This window comes from Rhinatrema bivittatum, chromosome 14 (assembly GCF_901001135.1).
Source record: "Rhinatrema bivittatum chromosome 14, aRhiBiv1.1, whole genome shotgun sequence".
Taxonomy (NCBI): Eukaryota; Metazoa; Chordata; class Amphibia; order Gymnophiona; family Rhinatrematidae; genus Rhinatrema; species Rhinatrema bivittatum.
Window position 1 is genome coordinate 58,134,341 of NC_042628.1, and position 25,689 is coordinate 58,160,029.

General features: G+C 47.6%; 1 protein-coding gene across 5 annotated transcripts in view; it reads left to right on the top strand.

The window, feature by feature from the left end:
* Positions 1–25,689, top strand: part of PHLDB3 (pleckstrin homology like domain family B member 3) — a 61,776-nt gene that overhangs the window by 26,086 nt on the left and 10,001 nt on the right. For 4 of the 5 annotated variants that reach the window (XM_029576400.1, XM_029576398.1, XM_029576402.1 and 1 more), the window contains 10 exons: positions 354–509; positions 1,053–1,163; positions 1,556–1,642; positions 3,498–3,599; positions 4,037–4,136; positions 13,250–13,430; positions 19,805–19,892; positions 20,492–20,629; positions 22,160–22,358; positions 23,092–23,177. In XM_029576400.1, coding sequence (XP_029432260.1) covers positions 354–509; positions 1,053–1,163; positions 1,556–1,642; positions 3,498–3,599; positions 4,037–4,136; positions 13,250–13,430; positions 19,805–19,892; positions 20,492–20,629; positions 22,160–22,358; positions 23,092–23,177 — 1,248 coding nt within the window. The remainder of the gene's footprint in view (positions 1–353; positions 510–1,052; positions 1,164–1,555; positions 1,643–3,497; positions 3,600–4,036; positions 4,137–13,249; positions 13,431–19,804; positions 19,893–20,491; positions 20,630–22,159; positions 22,359–23,091; positions 23,178–25,689) is intronic. The other variant, XM_029576401.1, reaches the window with a different exon arrangement.

Below are 25,689 nucleotides of genomic sequence, written 5' to 3' on the forward strand. Positions count from 1 at the left end.
CACACCCTAAACACACTACCCAAATCAACATGGGTACATATTCTATTTTAACCTTTAATCTCAAATTTCTAGAATAAGATGACATAGATTCTCTTTTATTCCCACTCAAAATAAACGGACATAACATAACACATCCAATTATGAGTTTTTATAACTACTTTGTTACCGTAAAGTCTTGGCACATGTATAGTGATAGAATTCATAATCTGTTCCAATATTAAATTTGTGCCTTATTGTAAACCGTTATGATGGTACCTAACTTAGTGACGGTATAGAAAAGTTTTTAAATAAATAAATAAATCAGGTTGTCATCAGAGGTTGACCTCTTCCCATGGTGACCTTTTCCTACCCAGATGTGGGAGTTGCTAGAAGCAGCCACCAAGGCCTTTGAAGACTTGGAGTTCCAGCAGCTGGAAAAGGAGAGCAGCCTGGAGGAGGAACGAGAGACAGCCTACCGACAGATCATGCAAGAGATATCTGAACATCAAAATGGCCTCAACAAGAGCAAGGTAAGGACTGCACCAGGACACAGAACGTTTTGGTCTGTGGCAAGAGCTGCGGCACTGACCTTGGCTTTTGTGATCAGCAACAGGGGAGGAGTGTGGTATGGACCTGCTTCTCCCATCCCAGAATAAATTGAGAAACTGCATTTAGTCTGAGAACCCCTTAAAATGTTGGTGTCTTACCAGGTTTCCTACCCTTTTATAACAGCTCTACAGGAAGGCGGCAGGAGTTGGCTCCACAGTGTCTTCAGAACTATCCATGGCTTTGGTTAAAAGACCTCTACACTCTTTCTCTTGCTTTTTCTTTGACTTTCATCTCATTTTTTTGTCTTCTGCTCTTTTACTTCTTTCTAATGGTTTCTTTGCTTTTCTTTCCCCTCCTTCCTCTCTTCTGTCTGTTCTCGCTCCTCCTTCTCTTCTTCTGTCTTTCCATCTCCTCATCTCTGTTTCTCATAGTGGCTCCTTGGTGGACTAAAGGCACAAACTACATCCCAGTAACCCTGCTTCCTCTAAGCCACTTCCCAACCTGTCTCCTTCTGTTCATGGCAGCTGAAATTACTGAGGCTGGAGGAGCAGGTGAAGAAGATTAGGGAGCAGATGGGAACCGAATGCCAAGCGCTCTCAGAAGAGAAGAGTCAAACCGTGAAAACCCTAATCCTGGTGAGTCATCCCTCCTCCCCATTCCTTCTTCTCTATGCACCGCCCCCTTCCACAGCAGTTCCTATTCCTAGCCCATTTGTTACAATTAAAATAGATTTGGAAACCCCCCGAGATCTCTGAGAGCATCTTGGGTGAAGAATTTCTGCAGGGCATGAACCCAATAATCGGGTTCTGAATGAAACTGGAACTGCGTCCCTGTTAGTGGCCAGAAAAGAGGATTGTAGCTGAGGCAAGATGAGCTTGGACTGTTTGACCACATTGGGGTGCTGTCCTTTGTGGCTGATCAGTGGAGCCACTGTCTCAGGTTCTAAATACCAGCTCCACCTTCAGGGAATCTTCTTATGCTTTTTTTTTTTCTTTTTCTGTTAAATTTTTCTTTTTATTAATTTAAGGAGAAGAGTCGCCTGATGGAACTGAGCAACAAATGTGAGAAGGAGAGTGGAGAGAGTTTTCCAGCTGGTACACAGGTGCTGACGAAGGTACCCATGATCCTCTCTGCTTAGGGTTACTAGAAGATTCCATGTCGTCTAGAACAGAAAGAGCCGGTTCTGGTTTTACCCCCATTGGCTGTGAGGAGATGACAGTCTTGCTTTAAAATTAGATGTCTGCTTCCATGCATGCTGTGGGTGCAAAACATGAAACGACTCAGCCAAGTGTCATGGAGCCACTGGTAGCCCCCTGAGTCTGTGTACATATTCCTCTGTCTCTTATGTGTTGGGAACAGGGATGAGACCAAATGGTTTGTGCATTTGTAGAGAGAGAGTTTAACTGGTAAAACAAGTTTTAACAATGCTGGGATATTGATATGTGGGCCGGATTCTCTGGGGCTGGAAATATGCAAATGCCTGAAGAAAATCCGGCATTGCATATTTCCTTTGTTAGCATGTGCTAACATCTTAGAGTCTATGTGCGTAAAAGTGCGTCAAGATGAGCTGCTTTCTTGGGGCAGGTGCCACCCTCTGAGGGTAATGCCAGTATCAAAATGATATGGAAAGCGTGTGCCTGCTGACAGGGCTGTGCTAAAGTGCATCAGCCTTACTACCTATTTCACTGTGCTGTACATCCCTAAAGGGCTGGTCAGCGAGGTGGAAACCGCCCGCATAAAAGCTTTTGAATATTGCCCCCTCAGAATCAGATTCATTGAAGCTTTTTCCCACAGACACAAAATGGGAGAAAAACCTTTGTCAGTCAGGCCCTCAGGGGTAAGAGCAAAGAATTACAAAGTCAGAAAGAACAGTTCTCAAATTCTGGTGCTGTTCCACCTTGAACCTGGTCAGATTACATTTCTGACCTGCTGGCAGGATACAACATATTTTGTTATTGTAGCTGCACAGACAAATTTGGTCAAATGCCACACCTAGGCACTATTAGTGCCGGTGCCCTGTCACCTCTGCGCTCTGCTCCCTGCCCACCAATAAACTGTGGAACCCTGCATTGCTGATGCTCCTTTGTACTCCCCATCTCCAGATCTCCGCTCCAGCATGCAGTGCTTGATGCAGTGAGTGCAGGGACTTGGCCTCTACTCATAAGCCCCGCCTCTTTGCATGGAAGCCCAGAAGGGGCAGGGACTGAAGGCTTAGTCCCTGTGCTCACCACATTAAGAGCACTGTGATGCTGGAAAGGAGGGGAATGTAGCTTTTGAAGGTCTGTGGGGGCAGGAAATGTGCCATCTGAGGCACAAGCATATAGTAGACCTATGTATAAATCCAGGACTGTATAGCTGCAGGAGCTTATTCCTGGCTTATTTGTAGGAATTCCTTTGATTTTTCTCTTTCGGCTTTGGGAAAATGCATCTCTTAAATATTTGAATTTTACATAGTACAGGAGGAAATGCATTTCTGCTTATTTCTCTGGCCTTTCACTGCAGGCAGAAGCCAATATCTTGAGTTTCCAGTTCAGTTTTTGTATGCTTATTTCTGTTTCTAATTTATGGTCACTATTCTGTATTTGGTGAGGGTCTGTTAGTGGTTTGCACGTCTGTTTCTCTCGCCACTTGTTTTCTGTGGTTCCCTTATATATGTCTAAAGGAAGCAGTTGCATTAACAGATGGGTGAAGATATCTGTATCTAAAGGCCCAAGAAAAGAAGAAATAGAACAGTGGGAAAAATTAAGCATGTGAAGTAATTAAAAGAAAATTAAGAAAAATCCCCAAATTTGTCTTGAAAAAAATAGATGTGAAGAAGCAAGAAAGATATTCTCTGACTTGGGAGCTCTCTCTGACTTCGCTGAGCAGATGCTATCCGTCCCCGTGCGAGCCTGTCACTTGATGTCTCTGTGAATTTAAGTGTGTCTCTTTCCTCTGTTCCCTTACACTCTCGCCGTTTCCTCCCGCAGCTTGCGGTAGCCCAGAGGTGCATTCCGTTTGAGGATTCCGCGGGCTCCGCCCATTCCTGCGTGCTGTCCGTCAGTAATCTGTCTGTCCTGAGCTCGCTGAAGGTAGGGGGCTCATGTCCTCTCCTCTTCCAGTCTGGTTTCCTCCTCTGTAATGAATAATGTTTGTCTGTGTGCATATATTTCTATGGATGTGCCGCCAGTGTAGGACAAACGGAAGGAAATCCAGAATCGGCTGAGCCCGCCCTTGGCAACCTGGGTGTGGTGACAAGTCATTCATTGTGCCACCCAATATCCACCTTAGTCCTGCTGGCGATTCTGTTGAAATCAGGCACATGCCCCCACATCTCCCATACAAAAATACCGACATTATCAACGTGAGGGCATCAGCCATCACAGCTTGGGCCCAGTGAACTTGTGTCACGCTGGCTCTCCTTAAGCCCTGCCCCTCTACCTGGCCAGCAAGGGTAGAGCAGGAAAGCGACTGTTTTCTTAATTGTCAGCCTCACCTTTTGCCTTTTTTCTTTTAATTTCCTTCCCAGAGTTCCCCAGGGCTGCAGAGGACAGGTAGCCTGCCGCGGAGACGAGGGGAAGCTGCCCGCAGCAAGGACGCTGATCGCCCGGTGTCTCTGCATGGAAATGGTGCGTGTTAGTGCCTGCTGCTCAGTGCTGTTGTCTAACTGCAGTGATATTACATATGGTAGGAGTTCTCACTTGTAAGGGGCGGGACTTCGCGAGGCATTCTCATCAGCCATGATGACTGCATCAGCCAATAATGTGCCTTCCTTGCTTTGTACGTTGGTGACTGCATGATGCTGGCTGGCCAGTCTTGGAACTTGGTGGCTCAGTTTGTAACCTAGTACATATCGGCAGATGAGGAGCGTCTGAGAGTATCTGTTGGCTCTGCTGTGGGGATCTCCCCTTCGGCTGGGCAGCCTTGCCTAGTCGGCCACTCAGCCTGCTGCCCTTCAATCTCCAGCACCAGCCCTAAGTGTATTGCAAGGTCCCACTGCTGCTTGACCTTGCCACCTCTCCCTGGACCTCAGAGCAGCTCTGTCACCACTCTGTGCAAGTCTGCTTTCTTTTCTTCCCTTTCTGAACCTGAATAGAGAGGCATCTGAGTTTTCATTCCTAAACCAACTCTCGGGCCATCCCTGTGTGCTTCATTTGTAATATAGTTACGATGGAGAAAGTACAGAGAAGGGCAAGCAAAATGATTAAGGGGATGGAACAGCTCCCCTATGAGGAAAGGCTGAAGAGATTAGGGCTGTTCATCTTGGAGAAGAGACGACTGAGGGGGGATATGATAGAGGTCTTTAAGATCATGAGAGGTCTTGAGCAAGTAGACGTGAATCGGTTATTTACACTTTCAGATAATAGAAGGACCAAGGGGCATTCCATGAAATTAGCGAGTAGTACATTTAAGATGAATCAGAGAAAATTCTTTTTCACTAAATGCACAATTAAGCTCTGGAATTTGTTGCCAGAGGATGTGGCTAACCACATCTCAGTTAGTGTAGCTGGGTTCAAAAAAGTTTGGATAAGTTATTGGAGAAGTCCATTAACTGCTATTAATCAAGTTTACTTAGGGAATAGCCACTGCTATTAATTGTATCAGTAGCATGGGATCTTGGTGTTTGGGTACTTGCCAGTTCCCTGTACGTACCAGGATCAGTCCAGATGGTGGGTTATGTCCCCCGTCCAGCAGATGGAGTCAGAACTAAAACTTCTAGGGGAGGTCCTATATAGTGTCCCCTCCCCTGCCTCAATCCTCAGTATTGTTCTGACTCCAGCAGATGTGAGCAGGGGACACAGTGTTCCCCAGCACTTTTAACTTAGGATTTTCCTAGGCCTTTTTCTTTTCAGGGGGATCAAGTAAAAAAAAAAAAAAAAAAAAGAGAGAATAAAGAATAGGGAAAGTAGATCAATTTCTAAGGGGTTCTTAATTTACTCCTAGACAAATTTATTTTGTAGCAGGCTGCACAGTGAGGACCTTTCCTCCCTGTATGCCGGGTGACTTGCTGACAGGCTGTTTTTACAGTTTTCTGTCTTTTACTTTCTCTCTCGCTTCTTCATATTGTGGGTAAGTGTGGTTTTTTCTTTGCAGCTTACCGGGAGATCGTTCAGCCGGCTGTGAGCCGGCCCTCGGGGTGCATACTGGTGGTGCCGATCACTCCCCCTCAGGCGCGTTTCGGTCAGCCCCTTTTTTCCCGCCTCCCTTGTGGAGCGAGTGGAGTCCCGACCCGCGGCCCCGCAATGAATCATTCCCCGGGGCCGCTAGCCTTCGGGACGGGGAATTCCCCGAAGGTACCTCAGGGTCGGTGGGGGAAAAGCTCAGGCGGCCCTCGCCTTCATTCGCCGTTGCCACGCGCGCTGCCACTCACCCCTCCTCCACTACTTCGGCCTACCTCATGACAGATGCAGCGCACAGCCCCCTGTGAGGCCGCCGGCTGTCAGGGAGAGCGCCGACCCTGAGAGGACCCTCGTTCGGGGGGTACCTCCGATGGAGATGATAGCCCTCCCTCAGGAGAGCCCTCCAGGCTGCAAGATCGAGCCGCTTTAAAGAGGCAGGCCCCGTTCCCGCTGAGCGCGGGAACGGCGGCCATTTTGTTTCATAATTCGGATGCCAGTCTCTCTGAGGAGGAGGCAGGAGACTCGATGGGGGCCATGCTTCCGGCTACAGCCTCGGGGGTGACATCGGAGGCCGGGGGACACCTGGGGAGGTCACCTGGATCGGGATCCTCGGGGTTTCCGACTTTTTCTCCCGAATTTGTAGTATTAATGCACCGGGCCTTCCTACAGAGCAGGGACTCGCTGGGGGTGACTGGGGGCCCTCCTCCCCCAAAGCTAGCTCGTTTGGACACCATTTCAGGAGTCAAGGCCCCTCAGGCTGGGGTCCCTTGGTTTGATGAAGGGCCGGGGCCCTCTCGAGATCCCCCAGGGAGTCAGTCGGCTCCGTGTTCTGTCTCGGGAGGGGACGTCACCTTGGACCTGGAGTGGGAAGATTCCCTCCTGGCATCTCAGTTGCAGGGCGACGATCCGCGGGTTCTCCGCATTTTTAAGGCCGGGGAATTGGATGACCTCATTCCCCATATTCTGCAAGAGATGGACATTCCCCCCCCCCCCCCGGATCCGGTGGAGCCCGACCCGAAGGTCAAGAAGGGGGATCCTCTCTTGGCGGGCCTGCGGCCGTTGGCTAAGGCTTTTCCAACTCATCACAACATACTTCAGCTCATTTCCAGAGAATGGGATACTCCTGAATCCAACCTTAGGGTCAGCCGGGCCATGGAGAAATTGTATCCTCTCCCGGCCGACTTTCTGGAGTTGTTAAAGGTCCCCGCTGTGGATTCCGCCTTCTCGGCGGTCACCAAACATACCACTCAATCGAGACTCTTCTTCTGACTTCTTTTGATTCTATATTTCGGGCTTTTGACTCTTACACAGATCACATTATTGTTTTCTTAGATATATCAGCAGCATTTGATACCATTGATCACCAAATCCTTATTTCCATTCTTAAATCTATAGGTATTACAGGCACTGTATTACAATGGTTCATTTCTAACTGACCGTATTCAACAAGTTACTATAAATAATCATTCCTCCGATACATACTCCATTGCATCAGGTGTTCCACAGGGTTCCTCTTTATCTCCTATTCTTTTCAATATCTATCTGTTACCTCTCTGTCACATACTAGCCTCACTAAACATAAAATTCAAAATCTATGCTGACGATATACAATTCATGGTGCCATATAACATCTCCTGGTCCCATACATTATCTTTAGTATCATTATATCTCACAACCATCGATACCTAGCTTTCCCACAACCGTTTGAAACTAAATCCAAATAAAACAGAAATAGTTCACCTTTCATCAATAACTGATTCATCTATAGGCCCCCCTTCTCAACTTATATTCAATGGAACAACTATCCCCATATCAAAATCTGCAAAAAACTTAGGCATAACTATCAATACAGACCTTTCTTTAAAACAGCATATATCTGTACTAACTAGGAATTCTTTCTATAAACTTCAACTCTTAAAACATCTACGTCCCCTACTTTTCTTTCATGACTTTCGGACTATTCTTCAATCACTCATCTTCTCCGGACTGGATTACTGTAATTCTCTATACATAGGTCTCCCAGAAAACACACTTCATTCACTTCAATTAATCCAAAATGCAGCAGCACGTATCCTAACAAATTCTTCAAAAAAAATCATATCACCCCAATACTTCAATCTTTACATTGGTTACCAGTCAAATACAGAATACAGTTTAAAATTCTATCCATTATACACTTTCTTATTCATACCCCTAACTCAGTTACTTTATGCACCATCCTCCGCATTTACAAACCTACCAGACACCTAAGGTCAATGGACAAAAATCTTCTTGATATCCCATCACCTCGACAAGCCCGTTTAGATATTACCAGAAAAAGAGCTTTTTCAGTCATAGGTCCCATTTTATGGAATTCATTACCAGACTCCATCAGATCCATATCCAACTCCAAACAATTCAAAAAATCTTTAAAAACACATTTATTTCAAATTGCATTTCATATACCACCCACCAAATAATGCATCATATTCCCAGTTTTGGCACCTGATCCCGATTCTTTCACTTGTTTACTGATTTGTTTAAATTACCTATTTTATTTTAATTTTATTTTATATTAATGAATAATTTTTGTAATTTTTATATCTTCTATAACTAAGTTATCTTTAAGTAATCCTTACTTTTAGTTTTATTAGTTTTATCTTTATTTTTATTTGATATTTGTAAACCGTTTTGATTAAACACTGTTTGTAAAGACGGTATAGAAATATTTTTAAATAAAATAAATAAATAAATCCCCGTCACGGGGGGTACGGCTTTGAAGGACGTTCAGGACCGGAAGCTGGAGGTATACCTGAAACGGATCTTCGAAGTGTCAGCATTGGGAATGCGGGCGGCAATTTGCAGTTCGCTCGCGCAGCGTGTGGGGCTTCGTTGGATCCAACAACTGCTTACTTCCCAGTCGCTGCCGGAGGCGGAGACACAGCAGGCAGACCATAGTTGCCTATGGTGTTGATGCCCTATACGACCTCCTACGGATCTTAGCTCGCTCTATGGTGGCAGCGGTATCGGCTCGTCGTCTCCTGTGGCTGAGAAACTGGTCGGCAGACGCCTCCTCCAAGACTCGTTTGGGTTCCCTTCCCTTTAAGGGCAGGTATCTCTTTGGAGAAGATCTGGATCAGATTATCAAATCTCTTAATGAGAATGCGGTCCATAAGCTACCAGAGGATCGCCCTCGGTCTTCCAGGTCCTTCAACTCAGCTAGAAACAGGTATCGGAATCAATGCAGATCTCGTCCCTCTAGGCAGCCTCCGCCTAGAGCACCATCCTCTCGTTCCCACACCTGGAGCCGATCCTTTCGGGGGCGACGTCAGGGCAAGGACGGGCAAGGATCAGGCTCTACTCCTAAATCCTCCCAATGATGCCAGGTGGACGCACGAGCCAACCCCCCGCCTGGGGGGTCGGCTTGCTCTCTTTTACGAGGAGTGGGTCCAAATCACGTCGGATCAGTGGGTTCTAGATATCCTAAGACACGGCTACGTCTTGGACTTTGTACGCGTTCCACGAGACAGATTTCTGTTTTCCCCATGCGGTTCAGGCTCAAACAGCAGGCCGTCCGACAGACTCTGGACCGGCACCTTTCCCTGGGAGCGATAACACCGGTCGGGGCCTCCGACCTCGGCCGAGGTCATTATTCCGTTTATTTCGTGGTGCCCAAGAAAGAAGGGACTTTCTGGCCAATCCTGGACCTCAAGACCGTCAACAAATCTCTCAAGGTCCCTCGGTTCCGCATGGAAACGCTTCGCTCCGTATTGGCGGCAGTCCACCCAGGGGAATTCTTGGCTTCACTGGATCTTACGGAAGCTACCTTCCAGGCTCACCAGCGCTACCTACGGTTCAAGATCCTGGGTCAGCATTTTCAGTTTCGGGCCTTACCCTTCGGCCTGGCCACTGCTCCTCGGGTCTTTACCAAGGTCATGGTAGTCGTGGCGGCGGCTCTTCGCAAAGAAGGTATTCTGGTCCATCCCTACCTGGACGATTGGCTCATCCGGGCGAAATCCCGAGAGCAGGGTCTTCAAGCTGTGGAAAGAGTGATTCGCTTACTTCAATCCCTGGGGTGGATCGTCAATTTTGCAAAGAGCAAGCTCGTGCCATCTCAGTCCTTGGACTTCCTGGGAGCCCATTTCGACACAGGGAGGGCGATGGTGTTCCTGAGTCCAGAAAGGGCACAGGCGCTTCGCAAGCTGATCCGCGCCTTCATGAGACTCGAAACTCCCACGGCATGGGACTATCTGCAGGTCTTGGGCACCATGGCATCCACCATAGATCTGGTCCCGTGGGCCTTTGCTCACCTGCGGCCTTTTCAGAGGTCGTTACTCTCCAGGTGGAAACCAGCTTCACGAGAATACCAGGCGGTCCTGCCGATCCCACAGTCGACGTTACATGGTCTCCACTGGTGGTTGGACCCTCAGCGGGTCGCCCGGGGGGTATCCCTGGAGGCTCCAGATTGGGTAGTAGTAACCACGGAAGCCAGTCTGTCCGGTTGGGGAGCGGTCTGTCAGCACAGTTCGATCCAGGGTCGATGGTCGGCGGAACAATCGAGTTGGCCCATCAACCGACTAGAGACCAGGGCTGTTCGCCTAGCCCTTCGAGGGTTCCTCTCCCTGGTACACCGACGGGCGGTCAGAGTCCTGTCCGACAATGCGACCACGGTAGCCTACATCAATCGACAGGGGGGCACGAGAAGCCATCTCGTGTCATTGGAGACCGACAGTCTGATGGAATGGGCGGAGCTCCATCTAGAGCGCTTAGCGGCGTCCCACATCGCGGGCGTAGACAATGTACAGGCGGATTTTCTCAGTCAACAACATCTGGATCCCGAAGAGTGGGAGCTGTCGGAGGAAGCCATGGGGCTGATAGTCAAGCGCTGGGGACTCCCTCGCTTGGACCTGATGGCAACCGCCAGAAACACGAAGGCTCCCCGCTTCTTCAGTCGCAGAAGGGAGCATGGAGCAGAAGGTGTCGATGCGCTGGTCCGACCGTGGCCACACCAGTGCCTGCTGTATGTGTTCCCACCATGGCCCCTGGTGGGAAAGGTCATACGGCGAGTGGAGACGCACCCGGGGTCGGTAATTCTGGTGGCGCCGGAATGGCCACGTCGCCAAGGTGGAAGGGCCGCTTCGTCTCAGTCATCTGCCGCGACTCCTTCGCCAGGGACCAACATTTTTCGAAGGGGCAGATCGCTTCTGTCTTGCGGCTTGGCTTTTGAGAGGCGCACTTTGAGGCGTCGTGGTTATATCTCAGGAGGTGGGGATTGGGGCTCTGTATTCCAAAGCCTAGCGAGCAGCAGAGTTACCTGGGTAACTTTATCTGGCTAACCATAGCCACGTATATCCCGCAGCACTTTTACTGAATAACATAAGAAGTGCCATGCTGGGTCACACCAAGGTCCATCGAGCCCAGCATCCGGTCTCTGACCATAGCCAGTCCGGGTCACAAGTACCTGTCAGATCCTCAATAGTTGATCTATTCCTCATATCTCATTCCCAGGGATAAGTGCAGGCTTTCCCAAGTCTGCCTGGCTAATAACAGTTTATGGACTTTTCCTTCAGGAGCTTTTCCAATCCTCTTTTGAACTTCACTGTGTTAGTCACCTTGACCATATTCTCTGGCAGCAGATTCGTTAGCCTGATAGTGCTGAGTGAAAAATACTTCCCTCGATTTGTTTTAAATCTGCAGTTTCATGGAGTGATTCCTAGTCCTAGTGATGCTTGAAAGGGTAAATAACTGCTCCCTATTCACCTGTTCCACCCCCTCATCATTGTATAAATCTGCCATCTTTTTTCCAAGTTAAACAGCCCTAACCTGTTTAGCCTTTTTCCATCAGGGAGCTTTTCCATCCCCATTTTTTATGCTCTTCTCTGTACCTTTTCTATGTCTTTCTTGACATAGGGTGACTAGAACTGCACCCAGTATGGTTGCATCATGGATCAACTGTATACAAAGGCATTATGATATTCTCAGTTTTGTTCTTTCTTCCTTTCCAAATAATTCCTAATCTTTTGCCTTTTTGAGTGTCGCTGCCCACTGAGATAAAGATTTCAAGGTATTGTCCACGAGGACTCTGAGGTCTTTTTCCTGAGTAGTGACTCCTATTGTGCACCTGTAGTTGGGATTATTTTTCCCTACGTGCATCGCTTTGCACTTTGGCACATTAAATCGTATCTGCCATTTCGATGCACTGCTGTTTTAACGGACTTGAAACAATTTGGTCACCTTGCTCATTGTTCCTTTCTCCAGCTCGTTTACAAATACATACAGTACCTGAATGTAATTTGCTTTCAAGTGTCTGAAAGGAAGAATATCAATCAGTCAATCAATAAACAAAATACATTTAGGAATAGGCTAAATAGGTCAGCTCCCACTACTGACCCCTGGGGCACTCCACGAATGACCCTTCTCCATTTGGAAAACTGACCATTTAGTCCCACTCTCTGTTTCCTGTCTTTTTATTTGGTTACTGGTCCACAATAGGACACTGTCCTCTCTCATGACAATCCCAATTTCCCAAGGAGACTATCATGAGGTACTTTCATCAAATATCTTCTGAAAATCCAAATATTCTAAACCAACCAGCTTGCCTCTATCTGCATGCTTATTTACCCCTCTAGTAAATTAGTAAGGCAAGACTTTCCTTTGCAAAAAAACTTTGTTTACTCTTCCCCCATTAAAGCATGTAGTCAGCAATTTTGGTTTTAAATATAGTTTCTGCCATTTTGCCTGGCACTGACATCAGGTTCACTGGTCTACAGTTTCCCAGATCGCCCCTGGAGCCCTTTTAAAAAAGAAATTGGTATCACATTGGCCCCCTTCCAGTCCTCTGGTACCGTGACTGTTTTGAATAATAGATTGAAACAGATCTCCAACTTCATGTTTGAGTTCCTTCAGAGCTCTGGAGTGAATACCATCTAATCCCAGTGATTTGCTATTCATTAGCCACTGGCTTTCTGGCTAAAGTCCTCCAGATAACTTCTACATTCTGGCTTACTGAATTCTGACCTCTTAATATCCTTACAAAGAACTCCATGTTCAAGATGAAGTCAGGGCAGGTAGAAGAGTATTTGGTGCCCTAGATGATTCATGCACCCACGTACCCCAGCTTAGCTCTCCTTCCTAGTGGCAGCATAGTGCAGCCTTCTTGGCGTTATTGGCCCTGGCTTTGGGTAGGGTCTTGCTAGTGACCAGTACACAGGTGATACTACCTCCTTTTTCCTACTGCTGATACATTCATTCATTCTGTTAGTCTTCCCTGCTGCAGGCTCCAGCTCATCCAAAATGATTATTCTTTGGTCTGTTCCCTGTGTGATCAGCTTCTAGAGGAGTTTTGCACCCTGATGTATAATTCCACAATGTTTTTGCATTGAAGCAGAGCTTGCAAACCTGTTTCCTGTTAAGGATTTTTGTGTCATCTGAAAACAAGCATATTTTTCTTTAAGTCCCTTTGCCATGCTGTTTAATAAAGATATTGATGGGGACCAGTCCTAGCATTGAGCCCGGAGGTTCCCCACTGTCACTTGATGTTCACCAGAGTGGACTCTCTTGACCCCATCATAGAAATCAATCAAAGTTATTTGACGTCTTCCCCATTTTCCATGTCTTAACTCATTTTTTCTCTTTCTTTTTAGCTGGGCTCCTGGCTCTCCAGCTGGTGCAACTGGGGGGCGTCCATGGAAGCGGACCCCTGGCTGGGAACCAATCTCTGCAGATGACACGACTACAGACGCCACTCCTCCAGCTCCAGAACAGGCATCTCCTCAATGGGTCTGCCGTGAAGCCAGCAATGGGACCTTCCCGATTGCCCTACGGGTGAGATCTGTGGAGCTCCCACCGCCTTGTGCACCTGCGCTCCTCCTCCTCAGGATCCTCAGTTCCGGGTTCTTCTCTTTTATCCCTCTCTCCAGTTATGCTTTTTTTCTAGAAAACAAGGTGTCAGTACTCAGATGTAGTGGGGTATTTGGGGAAGAGCAGGGAAATCTGGGTAACTGTAAGTGCCCTGCACCCCCCCCCCCCCCCCCCCCGAAACCCTGCATGGCCCTTCCTCCTCCCCATCCTCCTTACCACCAGCAGGAGGCACAAGAGAGCAGTGCTTGTACCTGCTGGAGTCTCCTCTGGCACTGCCATGGCTTGGGAAAAGCAACAGTGGGGGAAGGAGTTTCATTGAGAGAGGGAGGGGCACCACTGGGGCTTTTCTCTCTCATTCCCCTCCCTCCTCCACCGGGGCTTTTCTCTCTCACTCCCCTCCCTCTCTCCTCCATCAGGGCTTTTCTTTCTCACTCCCCTCCCTCCTCCACCTGTGCTTTTCTCTCTCACTCCCCTCCCTCTCCCATCGGTGCTTTTCTCTCTCACTCCCCTCCCTCCTCCACCTGTGCTGTTCTCTTTTCTTCTTCTCCTAATGCAGCTTTTCTCAGATTTAGATTTAGGAAACTTTTTATTGTCATGACAAAATTTGCGCATGTTTTTTCCAAACTAAAGAAAAATGTAATAGATAACTTATCCAACTAAAGTTAGCTGGATATCAGGGGTATTCAGCAGGATAAACATCCCAGTGAATATCCTCAAATGAAAGTATCCAGGTATACCGACCAGCATAACGTTTGGAACCTAAAAAGCTATGTTTGAATAATGCTGGTCAGAATTCAGAGTTATCCAGGTACATGTACCTGGATAACTTTAACGACCACGAAAAAAAAAAATACCACCAAGTGGACATAGTGGCCTGATCCTTCACCACAGTGAGTCATACCAGCCTGTTTTTTCCTCCCCCAAGGCCCCCATGTTAAATGCAGCAGATTGTCACCGCTCCCCCACCCCATCTGGTTTAGCAAAAAACACTTACCTCCAGCCCACTCCTCTTCCCCTCCCCCCTCCCCCCTAACACTAACCTCCCACTCCAGTGGCACCCTCTGCAGGGTCAGGATCACGGCAGGATCCCGGCAGCTTCCAGATTTATTTCTTAGAATAACTCTCTGACAGCGGTGCTGAAAGCCACCTTAGTCCTGGCAAACAGAGCCGGAGCCACAACTCTATTGACCAGTGCCAGGCAGAGAATAGACAGCTGCTTTCTGCTCTGTCCAGCCCAGGCAGCGGCCTACCCAAACTGGAGAGCTACTCTGCACCCTAATCCAACCCTTCCCCTCCTGTCATCTGAGCAGCTAAAGGTAGCTGGCTAACTCTGTCAGATTTCAACGGCTTTGATCTGTCTAGCTGAGCTCATACTTAGCCATTTGCATCCCTTTGAAAACGACTCCTAGGGCCCTTACAAGTGCAAGATGGTATAACACAGAAATAAGACATTTCTCAGGCAAAAGCTTGGATATGGAGAGGTCTATATCCAAAGACATTTAGCTGTATAACTTGTGAGTTATCCGGCTAAATGCCAACTTTTGAATATGTACTTATCCAGTTAAAACCTAGCCAGATATAAAAGGGACCCTCTGCGACACAGCAAATTTATCCAGCTAATTTAGTGTAACCCCTCCTTAAAGTACAAGTTGGGTATGGAGGTTGACAAAGTTATTTGTTAAGTTCTTTGAGAAAAGGACCCTGGCTAGCTTTTACGTCTCCTCCCATCCCAAAGTGTAGGACCTTCGGACTAGGGGTGGAAAGAACTCCTGTCCGGTCCCAGTACGGGGCGACTGGTGAGCTGTGCTGGAGCTTCCTCTTCATTCTGTGCACTGTGCATTGTGTGCCAAAGAAACCACACTTGGAACACGTAGGCAGTGGCCAAAATAATGCTTTACTGATACAGCGTTGTTGAATGGCACAATTAAGTATGGTAAATCACACACCACAGTCTCTTCAGTTTCTCTCTGAATTACAGACCTTTTCTCCTTTATCTGTGCATTTGTCTTTATTAGGCCAGGAATCCATCCACATTTCTGGATTAGATTGTGCAGTGGTCGCACTGGGCCAGGCCCCTTGATGGTCAGGAAACCCCTTCCGATGGCACAAAAATCTATCTGGGCACAGAGCTAATGTCTCTATCCCTCAGGGCTCTTTGTGGACACCAGATAACTGTCCTTTCTTGAATGCAGATCTTTTACTCTCAGTTAGTAGATTAATCTTTTGGTGGGATCCCTGGTTGTAGGAATCCTGGCTGACTGCAGTTCTTGCCAGTTCCCTTGATGGCAGGAAGAGGGGCAGAAAACCCTTCCTCCCAGATGTTGGAAAACAAATCTTCCCCAAATTAGGTAACTGCAGAAATCCGCTGCAACGGGTCACCACCTTTGTTGGGCAGATCTTCCCTAAACACTGGGCGTTTTCAGCCCAGGGTTCCCCATTCCCTGGGCTTCGGAAAGGCCCAGGCCTCCAGCAACATTCCTCTAAATAAAGGTTCAAAATCCCAAACTTACTCCCAGAGCAGTCACCCTGCACCTCATGTGGAAAGTAGAGCAGTGGCGCCCCTTTGGCCTATCCTGGAGGGGTCTCGGAGGGTTTCTGAGACTCCAGAAGGCCCAAAATCCAATTTAGGAAAATACAGCCGCTCACTCTCAGCTTAGACTGCTCCCAGAGCCTATTGCAGAGCTCTGCTATAAAAGCCTCAGGACCAAGGGTATCCATTACAGCTCTGCCCTAACTCCACTAGACTGTTGCAAGACCTATTTATTAGTAACTCAAAAAGCGCTTTGGGTTACACCTGTCAATATTAAGTTGTATCCATCAAAATTACTGGATATCTCTAGGGCTGCCTCAGAGCAATACTAAAGTTATCTGGCTGCACATGGCTGGATAAGTTTAAGCTTAACCAGCTATATTCAAAAAAATATAGCCAGTGAAATGTGGATGCATTAGGAAAAAACAACAAAAAAAGCATCCCTGTGGCCATGTCTCTCTTCCCTGCCCCCCCCCCCCCCCAGAAGTGGATTTCAACATCAGACTACCAGACCTGTGCCACTGGCCCCCCCACCCCCACCCCCGAAAGCTCCCAGAAATGTTAAAAAAAATAGTGGGCTAAAGGCTCAAAGAAGCAGGCCAACCACCTAGCACCACCCCGGTGATTCAAAAGTATTAACTTGCTACAAAGTTCCCCCCTCCCCTCTACCCCTAAGCAAACTCCATCCCTAGCCCCTAAATATCAAGTTTATACTGCAGCTCTGGTGGCTTTTGACATTTCCCAAAGGGGTAGGAATGGGGTTGGCTTGAGGTGTGGGTATGTGGGAGGGAGGAGGGAGAAGACCCCTACCAACTTAAAACGTTTTTGAATTGCCAAGGGAGGTGTGGGGAGCTGGTCCCCCTCCTAGAGCCTTTTGGCCCAACACTATTTTTTAACATTTCAGGGAGCCTGGTGGGGGGGAATGGGCCTGCCAGCCCAATGTTGAAATCCACTTGGGGAAAATGAGAGCCATGTTCACCTGGCTGGACTTAGTGAGGTCCATATTCAGACACAGTCCAGATAGCTGGATAAACTTATCCAACTAACTTCAGAGGCATATTCAATAGTGCAGCCACACTATTGAATATAGCCAGTTATCTTAAAGTTAGCCGGATAACTCTAACTGACTAACTTTAGGACAGCTCTTTGGCCTGACCAGGCTTAGTTGGCTGTGTTATCCGGCTGACTCTGAATATTGGAGATAGCCAGTTAACATAGCTGGCTAACTCAACTCCTCCCAGTTGCACCCCGTAATGCCTCTAATTTAACCAACTAAATTCCAGTCGCCTACTTATCCAGCTAAATTCTAGCCAGCTACGTTCCCAAATATTCATTTAGCTGGCTGATTTACAAGTTAACTGGCTAAATGCTTCTGAATATGGACTTCAGGGGTTTTTTTTGGGGTTTTTTTTTAATATGTTGACACTTATGCAGCTGTAGTCTTTGAATATAACCACATGTGCTTAAATGTATCCATCTACCTTTAGCTGGATAACTTTAAATCTACATAAGACTTGCCATATTGGGTCAGACCAAAGGTCCATCAAGTTCAGTATCCTGTTTCCAACAATGGCCAAGCCAGATCACAAGTACCTGGAAAGATCCCAAGAGGCAAATAGATTCCAAGCTGCTTATCTCAAGAATAAGCAGTGGATATCTGCAACTCCACCTTAATAATGGTTTATGGACTTTTCCTCCAGGAACTTGTCCAAACCTTTTTTAAACACAGCTACACGAACAGCTTTCATCACATTCTCTGGAAATGAATTCCAGAGCTTAATTATGCATTGAGTAAAAACATATTTTCCGTTATTACCTGGTAACTTCATTGTGTGTTCCCTGGTATTTGCACTTTTTGAAAGACTAAACAACTGATTAACATTTACTTTATAAACCTCTTTCATATCTCCTCTCAGCTGCATCCTCTCCAAGCTGAAGAGTCCTAACCTCTTTAGCCTCTCCTCAAAGGGAAATCATTCCATTCCCTTTATCAGTTTGGTTGTACGTCTTTGCTATATCTTTCTTGAGCTGTGGTGACCAGAACTCTACCCAATACTCAAGATGAGGTTGCACCATGAAGCGATACAGAGGCATTCTGATATTCTCTGTTCTTCATCCCTTTCCTAATAATCCCTACCATTCTATTTGGTTTCTTGACTGCTGCTGCACACCGAGCAGAAGATTTCAACGTGTTATCCATGATGACTCCTAGCTCCTTTTCCTGAATGGTGACTCCTGATCTAACCGGTGATATTCACAGATAGCCCATTAGGTTTAAAGTTATCTGGCTAAAGATAGCAGCTAACTTTTTCAGCAGCATATTGAGCTGGATAATTAACCATTTTAAGGTTTTCTAAATATTGAGGCCAGGGGAAACAAAATCAAATCTTCACCAAAATTAAACTAAACCATTTTTCAAGCTTTGTGTCTGTGGTTTGGTTTCTCGCCTCCTTCTCGGCTTGTTCCTTCTTTTTGTGGTTGTCTCTGAGCTCTGTTTCTGTATCCTCTTTCCTTCTCTTTTCATGTTCTTCCGATTTTCCTCTCTTCCTCTTTTCTCTGGCTTGCTTTTCTTCTCTTTTTTGCCATTTGGGTGCCTTTCACCTCCGCCTGTTACCTTCCCTCCCTCCCCATGCCACTTCCATCGCCCTATTCTGATGTAGCATGCTTTAACCTCTCTTGTCAGAAAAGAGTGATGCTGATGACTCCTCTGTCCTTGCCCTGGCTGTATTCTTCCTTTCCATAGCCTTACCCTTGTCCTCCCCATCCTCTTTTTCACCCATTTCCTCGTTCTCTTCATCACAACCTCTCCTTCTCCCTACTCATCCCCCAGTTTTCCATTCCTATCATATTTCTCTTCCACCATCTCTCCCTCGCTTGCCCTCTCTCTGCTATTTCTTCCCTATTGCTCTTCCTATTGCCTCTCTGTTACCTCCCCTCACCCCCGCTCCCATCTGTCCCTGCCATCTTTCTTTTTATGTCCCCTCTCCTTTCCGTCCTTTATCTACTTCTTCTTATTGCCCCTCGCCCCTTTCTCTCTCCATCCCTCCCTTACTTCTTCCCCTTTTCCCTGCCAGATCCAAGCCATTCAGACCTGTGGGCTACAGCCGTTTGTTGAGTTTCCTGCCAGTGGCAGCGGGCTGGCAGTGAAACGAGAGAAGAGTGCACACCTGACGGGAAGGTAGACAGGAACTACTTCTCTCCTGTAGCACTGCTCCCACCTTCCTGCATGCAACCTGTTGGATAGGCCTTCCTGTAGCAAACTAAGAGACCATGGGGAGAGGTAAAAGTAGCAGCACAAGTCACAGAAAATCTCTCCCCCCCCCCCCCGCCTCTTCACAGCAGTTCGCAGCTCCATCCATCGCAGCCTTCAGCGACTCGGCTGGAGTACTGCACCAGCTGGGGTACATGTTCTGGTGTCTCACCGCAGTAGTCCAATCCTGAGAGCTTTCCAGATCATATCAGTTACCTCCTCCAGATGTGATCTGGGCAGACGGGAAGAAGGCCTTGGTGATCTCCAGCACGCCGGATAATACTTCTGTTGGTCCTATAGAAGCTATCACACTGGCAGAGAATCCCATCTTCTCCAGGACCAACAGAACATTCAGCCTGCTTCTTTCCTGGTTTTCTTAGTTGTTATCCTCCTTGTGCTCTCGTTTCTCCCCCTTGCCCCTCTGTCTCATCCTCGCTACTGCTAGAAGGGATGCAGGGATCTGGATAAGCTATGCCAATGGATTATAAGGCGCCAACTGTTCTTCTCTCTCCCATTTGATATTGGATTTGTAATATCAGGAATTTCTTCCTTCCCCAGCCCAGAAAACCCCCTCCCCAACATAGCAGAGATGGAGAGGTTACTGCGGGAGGCACTGGCAGAGAAAGAGCGTCTTCTCAAAGCTCGGGTGAGCACTGAAAATCCTTCTGTCTGTCTTTCTCCCTCTCTCTCTGTTAGGCTGTTAGGAATATGGAACCTGATTATTCAAATAGCACTGAGCATTTCAATTACGGTCCCTAAGTTAGATGACTATTTTCAGCCTATCTTAGATGCCTTAATTTTGGGATGAATATTGGCGCCTAACTTCACTCCTTTGACCAGGCCTCATCTTTGGCCACATCTAAATTCAGGCACTGAGCAGGGTAGAAATTTTATTCTAGTAGATCTAGACAGCTGACTTTCAAAGTTCGGCACCTAGATCTTTTAAATATTTGACTTATAGTCTATATTTCATGAATTGGATGGTGAATCCCCTGTAATTACAATTTACTGTTTGATTCCTTCTTTCCCTGTGATCACCTCATCTCTAGTTTCTGAATGTTCTTCTCTAAACACCACGTCCCCCTCATCCTATCCTCCTACTCACTGTAAACACATAACTCTTTCCTCCCATCCTTCCCAGATACCATGTCCCCTTCCTCACCATCATACCCCTCTCTTCACATCCTCCCTCAGCATCAAGCTCTACCTGTCCCTTGCCATAAATACTTTTTCTGTGTCCTGCAGGAGGCCAAACGTGCAGCTCAAGAGGAGGCGAGGAAAAAGCGGGAAGTGATGGAGAAGGAGCTGAAGACTCGGGGGTTGATATCAGAACCAGTGCTGGCACCAGTCCAAGCAGCTCAGCCCGATTCTCTGACAGTGCAGGTACCTGAAGTCACTACCTTCAACCTCTCCATCCTTTTCAGCTTGCTCACCTGTGACAAGACATTGTCACCACAAGAGCTGTGTTTGGGGGCACAGCTGTACAATACCCCAATATCTTTCCATCTTAAGAGGTGCCATGCTAGGGCAGACCAATGGTTCATCACATCCGGCATCCTGTCTCTGTCAGTGGTCAATCCATGTAACTTGAGAGATCCCTTCTAGTTGTGATCCCTACCTACAATTGTTAATGGACCTGACCTCTAGAAACTTGTCCAAACCTTTTGTAAACTGCTCTACTTCAGGACTTGACCACACTCTCTGATAACAAATTCCACAGTTGAATTATGTGCTAAACTTAAAAGTATTTTTTCAGTTATTTGAAATCTGCAACCAGTTAGCTTCATGAAGTATCCCCTAGTCCTAGTACTATTTGAAAGGATAAATAACTTGTTCCAGACCACTCATGATTTTATAAACCTCGATCATATCTCTTCTCTGTCCTTTCCTTTCCAAAATGAAGAGCCCTAACCTGTTTAACCATCTCCTTTATCATTTTTGTCGCTCTTCTTGGCACCTTTTGTGGTTCTGCTATATTTTTTGAGATGGGAAGACCAGAACTGGTTGCATCATGGATCGAAACAGAGGCATTATTATATTTCCAGTCATGATTGCTATTCCTTTGAAGGATTCCTAACATTCTACTGGCTTTTTTGGGTACTGCCGCACATTGAACTAAAGATTTCAATGTATGGTCCACAAGGCCTCCAAGGTCCTTTTTCTGAGTAGTGACCCTTAAGGTAGAACACATCATTTTTCCCTATGTGTATCATTCTGCATTTTTCCACAGTACATTTAATCTGCTGTTTAGATGACCGGATCTCTAGTCTCTTTGTATCCTGCAATTTCTGACAATCAGCCCTGTTTTAATTCCTTTCAATAATTTTATGTCATCACTCGTTGCTCCTTTTTCCAGATCATTAATGAATATGTTAAACATTGGTCAGAGTACAGATCCTTGGAGCATTCCACTATTCACCTCTCCATTGGGAAAACTCACCCTACTGTGAGGTCGATATTCAGAAGACTTGTCTGGCTAACTTTTGATGACATTCATCAAAATGCGTTATGGCTTAACACACGCGATAACGCCATAAAGCATGTGATAAGAACACTATCGCATGGCACGAATGTAAATTTTTGGGAGGGGCGGGATCAGGGAGGAGCTTGGGTGGGATTTAAGGAAATGGGCAATATCACACGGTTTTAATGCTGGAAATAACTACACCTTTTTTTCCTGGCGTTAGGCTGTGCGATATGCCCGAAATGGCCATAATGGTGATACATTTTTAGTATTGCGTTTTGGCTATTTCTGGGCTAGAGAGAGAGAGAGCCTTTGGGGAGGGCCTCACTGTGTGCAACTACTTATATCTCTATAGGAGGGCCATCTAATAGGTCCCCAGCAAGATAACAAGGTCAGTTTCTGAAACATAATAACATTGGGAACCTCTTTGCCTTTGTCCTTAAATTCAGGTGAAAACCTCTAGACCAGCTTTTGACCTGAGGTCACACATGGAGTCCCTGGGTCACAGCGTGGAGACCTGCCCCCAAGTGACAGTGACAGCAGTGTCGTGCAGGGGGTTTCTGGTGAAGATGGGGGGCCGCATTAAGACCTGGAAGAAGCGCTGGTTCGTCTTTGACCGTCAGAAGCGGAGGCTGGCTTATTTTGCAGGTAAAAGCTGACCGCCCCCTTTCTTTACTTGCACCAGGCTCTGTGCCACTGACATTGACACACGGTGCGTAAAGAGGAAGGTCTTGTGCATTTCAAGCCTACTCTCTAGTGTCTGGGGTACTATTATAATTTTAAGAGACTTTGGCAGAAATAGGTAACTTTTAGGAAAAACGAAATTGGGGGGTGGCCATCTTGGTCTCCAAAAGCATTAAACATCTGGGGTAGCCGAGAAGGTCCAAATTATCAGGGATAGGCTGAGCCAAACCTGTTTGGCCTCACATTGCACTGACTTGTAGTTCCTGCTTTTGCTCCAGAAAACAGAGCCTCAAGCAGTGGGAGGAAAATTAGGATTGGCTCAGGCCATCCACATCCCCACACCAATTTTCTCTCTCCTGTTGTATGAAGACAAAAGATGATACTCCTGTAGGTTTCTGAAACATTCAGATCAGTCACGTGACCCTGGAGAACAGACTTCGAGCTGACCTGGCTTTTCACACCTCCTCCTAATGCATTGTGGTTCCTGTAGTGCTGAACTAAAGTGAAAGAATAAGGTACTACAGATCCCATAATGCACAGGGAAGGGAGCTGAGAATTCAGGATTGGACCAGAAGTTGCCTTGTAGGATTGGATTCAGTTGAGGAGTCCTGGGCATGTGGTAGGTAATTACCCAAATTAGGTTTGGTGCTGGATGAGGAGGAATCTTGATTTTCACTGTCGATAACTCTCTCCACAGATAAGGAGGAACTGAAGCTGAAGGGGGTGATATACTTCCAAGCCATTGAAGAGATATATTATGACCATCTAAGGAGTGCCCCAAAGGTACTGCATCATTTAGCTCAAGTAGGATTAAAAGTTGAGAAATTTTGACCCAGACACTTTACCACTGCAGAGATCCAAGAGCATGGCTTGTGCACCGCATGCTGCTGAATCTCTGTGCAGATGCCACACAAGGCTAAGCTTCGATGTGAATGCATTGTTCCCTGTAGCTACCTGGATCAGTCCAGACAGTGGGTTATGTCCCCCTTCCAGCAGATGGAGTCAGAGAAAACTTCGAAGGGTACTCCCTTATAAGCCAGTGTTCCCTCTGTTACTCTTCAGTATTCTTCTGACTCCAGCAGATGAGAGTGGCTGAACTCTAGTTCCCCACTAAGACTTCTGGAAAGCTAAATTTAGTGCTCTTTTATCTATTTCTTAGCTTCCTTCCTATCTTAGATGGATCAAGGTTAACAGAGGATAGTGGTAAAAAAAAGCCAAAACAAAACAGGGAAAGCTCAGACCCTTGTCTAGGGTCAAGCAATCTAACTTGCAGGTAGAGCTGTTTTCAGTCCCCATTACTGTTTATGCCTTGTAGGGGTAAGTGATTATACCTTTTTACTTTGCAGGTTAGATTTCTATGCTAGGTTTCTCCGGGGTGCAAGTTGGTGGTCCAACCTCTCCCCCTTTTCCTCTGAGCCAACCCGCTGCCCTGAGAAGTCGTTTGCCTTGGGGCAGCCTCCACAGAGACGCAATATTCCTCTGTGTTGTTTAAAAAAAAAAATAAAGAAATAAAAAAAATAAAGAAATCCATCACAGGTCGGGGAGAAGGAGTAGTGCTGAAGCGGAGGATTTTCCCCGTTCCTTGCAGCCACGCACCAGTGATTCGTCGGCAGCTCAGCTCCCGTTCCCATGCCACGGTCCTCGAGGTGCCGCGCGTGCAGAGAGCCTGGCTCCCGGCTCTCCCGCGAGGGGATCTGAGTGAGATGCCTCCCTGGTGGGGAGGATCCCTCGCGGCCGGCAGGACGAGCAAGCTCGCGTGCCTCGAAGCACGGAGGCCAGCGCCGATCCCGCCCAGTGCGGGAACGGAGGCCATCTTTGATTCTGAGCCAACTGCTCCGGAGCAGCCAGGGGACGATTCGGACACTGGTTCTTCAGTGTTGCCGCCGATCCTGACACCTGTCAATCCCCTGGACCCTTGTCCACCTGCAGGAGACCCCCCCCCATGGTGCCTTCCTCTGGACCACCTCCATTTTCGACGGACTTTGTGCTTTTAATGCACAATGCCTATTTGGCCAGATTGGGGCAGCAGCAGGATCCAGCAGGGCCTCCTCCTCCTAAAGTGAGTAGGATGGCTGATCCCCCGGGGCCTTCGGGGTGCCCTCAGGGAGTGGGGGCCTCAGGACCTGCGGGTCACCAAGGTGCTTCCAGGGTCCACGTGCTTCATCATCCTCCGGGGGGGGGGGGGGGTCGGCTCCTCTTCCTCAGGACCCTTTTCCGGACCCAGACCTGAATGAACTCTCTCTTATGGCTCAGATGGAAGGGGATGATCCCAGAGTTCTGCGTCTCTTCCAGAGGGATGAGCTGGACCCTCTCATCCCATGTGTCGTGCAGGAATTGGATATTGAGGCTCCACAAGACCCTCCAGGACCTTCACCAGCAAAGAAGGGGGACCCCATGCTGGCAGGTCTACGTCCACCGTCGAGATCTTTTCCTTCTCATCCTACGCTACTTCAATTATTGTCCAGGGAATGGACACCCTGAAGCCTCCCTTAAGATGGGCAGAGCTATGGATAAGCTATACCTCCTTCCAGATGATTTTCTGGAGCTCCTCAAGGTCCCCAAAGTGGACGCGGCTGTGTCTGTGGTGATGAAACAAACTACCATTCCGGTGACGGGAGGTGCTGCCCTGCATGATATGCAGGACAGAAAGCTCGAGGTATATCTCAAGAGAGTGTTCAAGGTGTCAGCTCTGGGCGTCAGAGCGGCGATCTGTAGCTCTTTCATGCAATGGGCAGGTCTCCGATGGGTCCAACAGCTTCTCAGTACGCAGGAGCTGCCTCCTGCAGAAGCGCAGCAGGCTGACCGCCTGGAGGCCATGATAGCGTATGGGGCAGATGCTCTATAGGACCTTCTCCGAGTTCTGGCTAGGTCTATAGTTTCGGCAGTCTCGGCCAGACGCCTCCTCTGGCTCTGCAACTGGTCAGCGGATTCCTCCTCCAAGATGCAGTTGGGCTCCCTACCCTTCAAAGGGAAATTACTCTTTGGAGACAATTTAGACTAGATTATAAAGACTCTCGGCGAGAATAAGGTTCACAAGCTGCTGGAGGATTGGCTGCAGGCTGCTAGGACCTTCAGTTCCACCAGAAGCCGTTTCCGGAGCCAACGGCGTTTTTGTCAAGCAAGACCAGCTGTCTCTCGTCTGCCCTCTTCGCGTTCCCAGTCTTGGTCTCATTCCTTTCATGACTGGAGACCGGCCCGGGATGGTCTTACCCAAGGGGCAGCCCCCAAATCTTCACAATGAAGCCGTGCCGGCCCACTCCTCGATCCCCAGGATAGGGGGTCGGCTCTCCCTCTT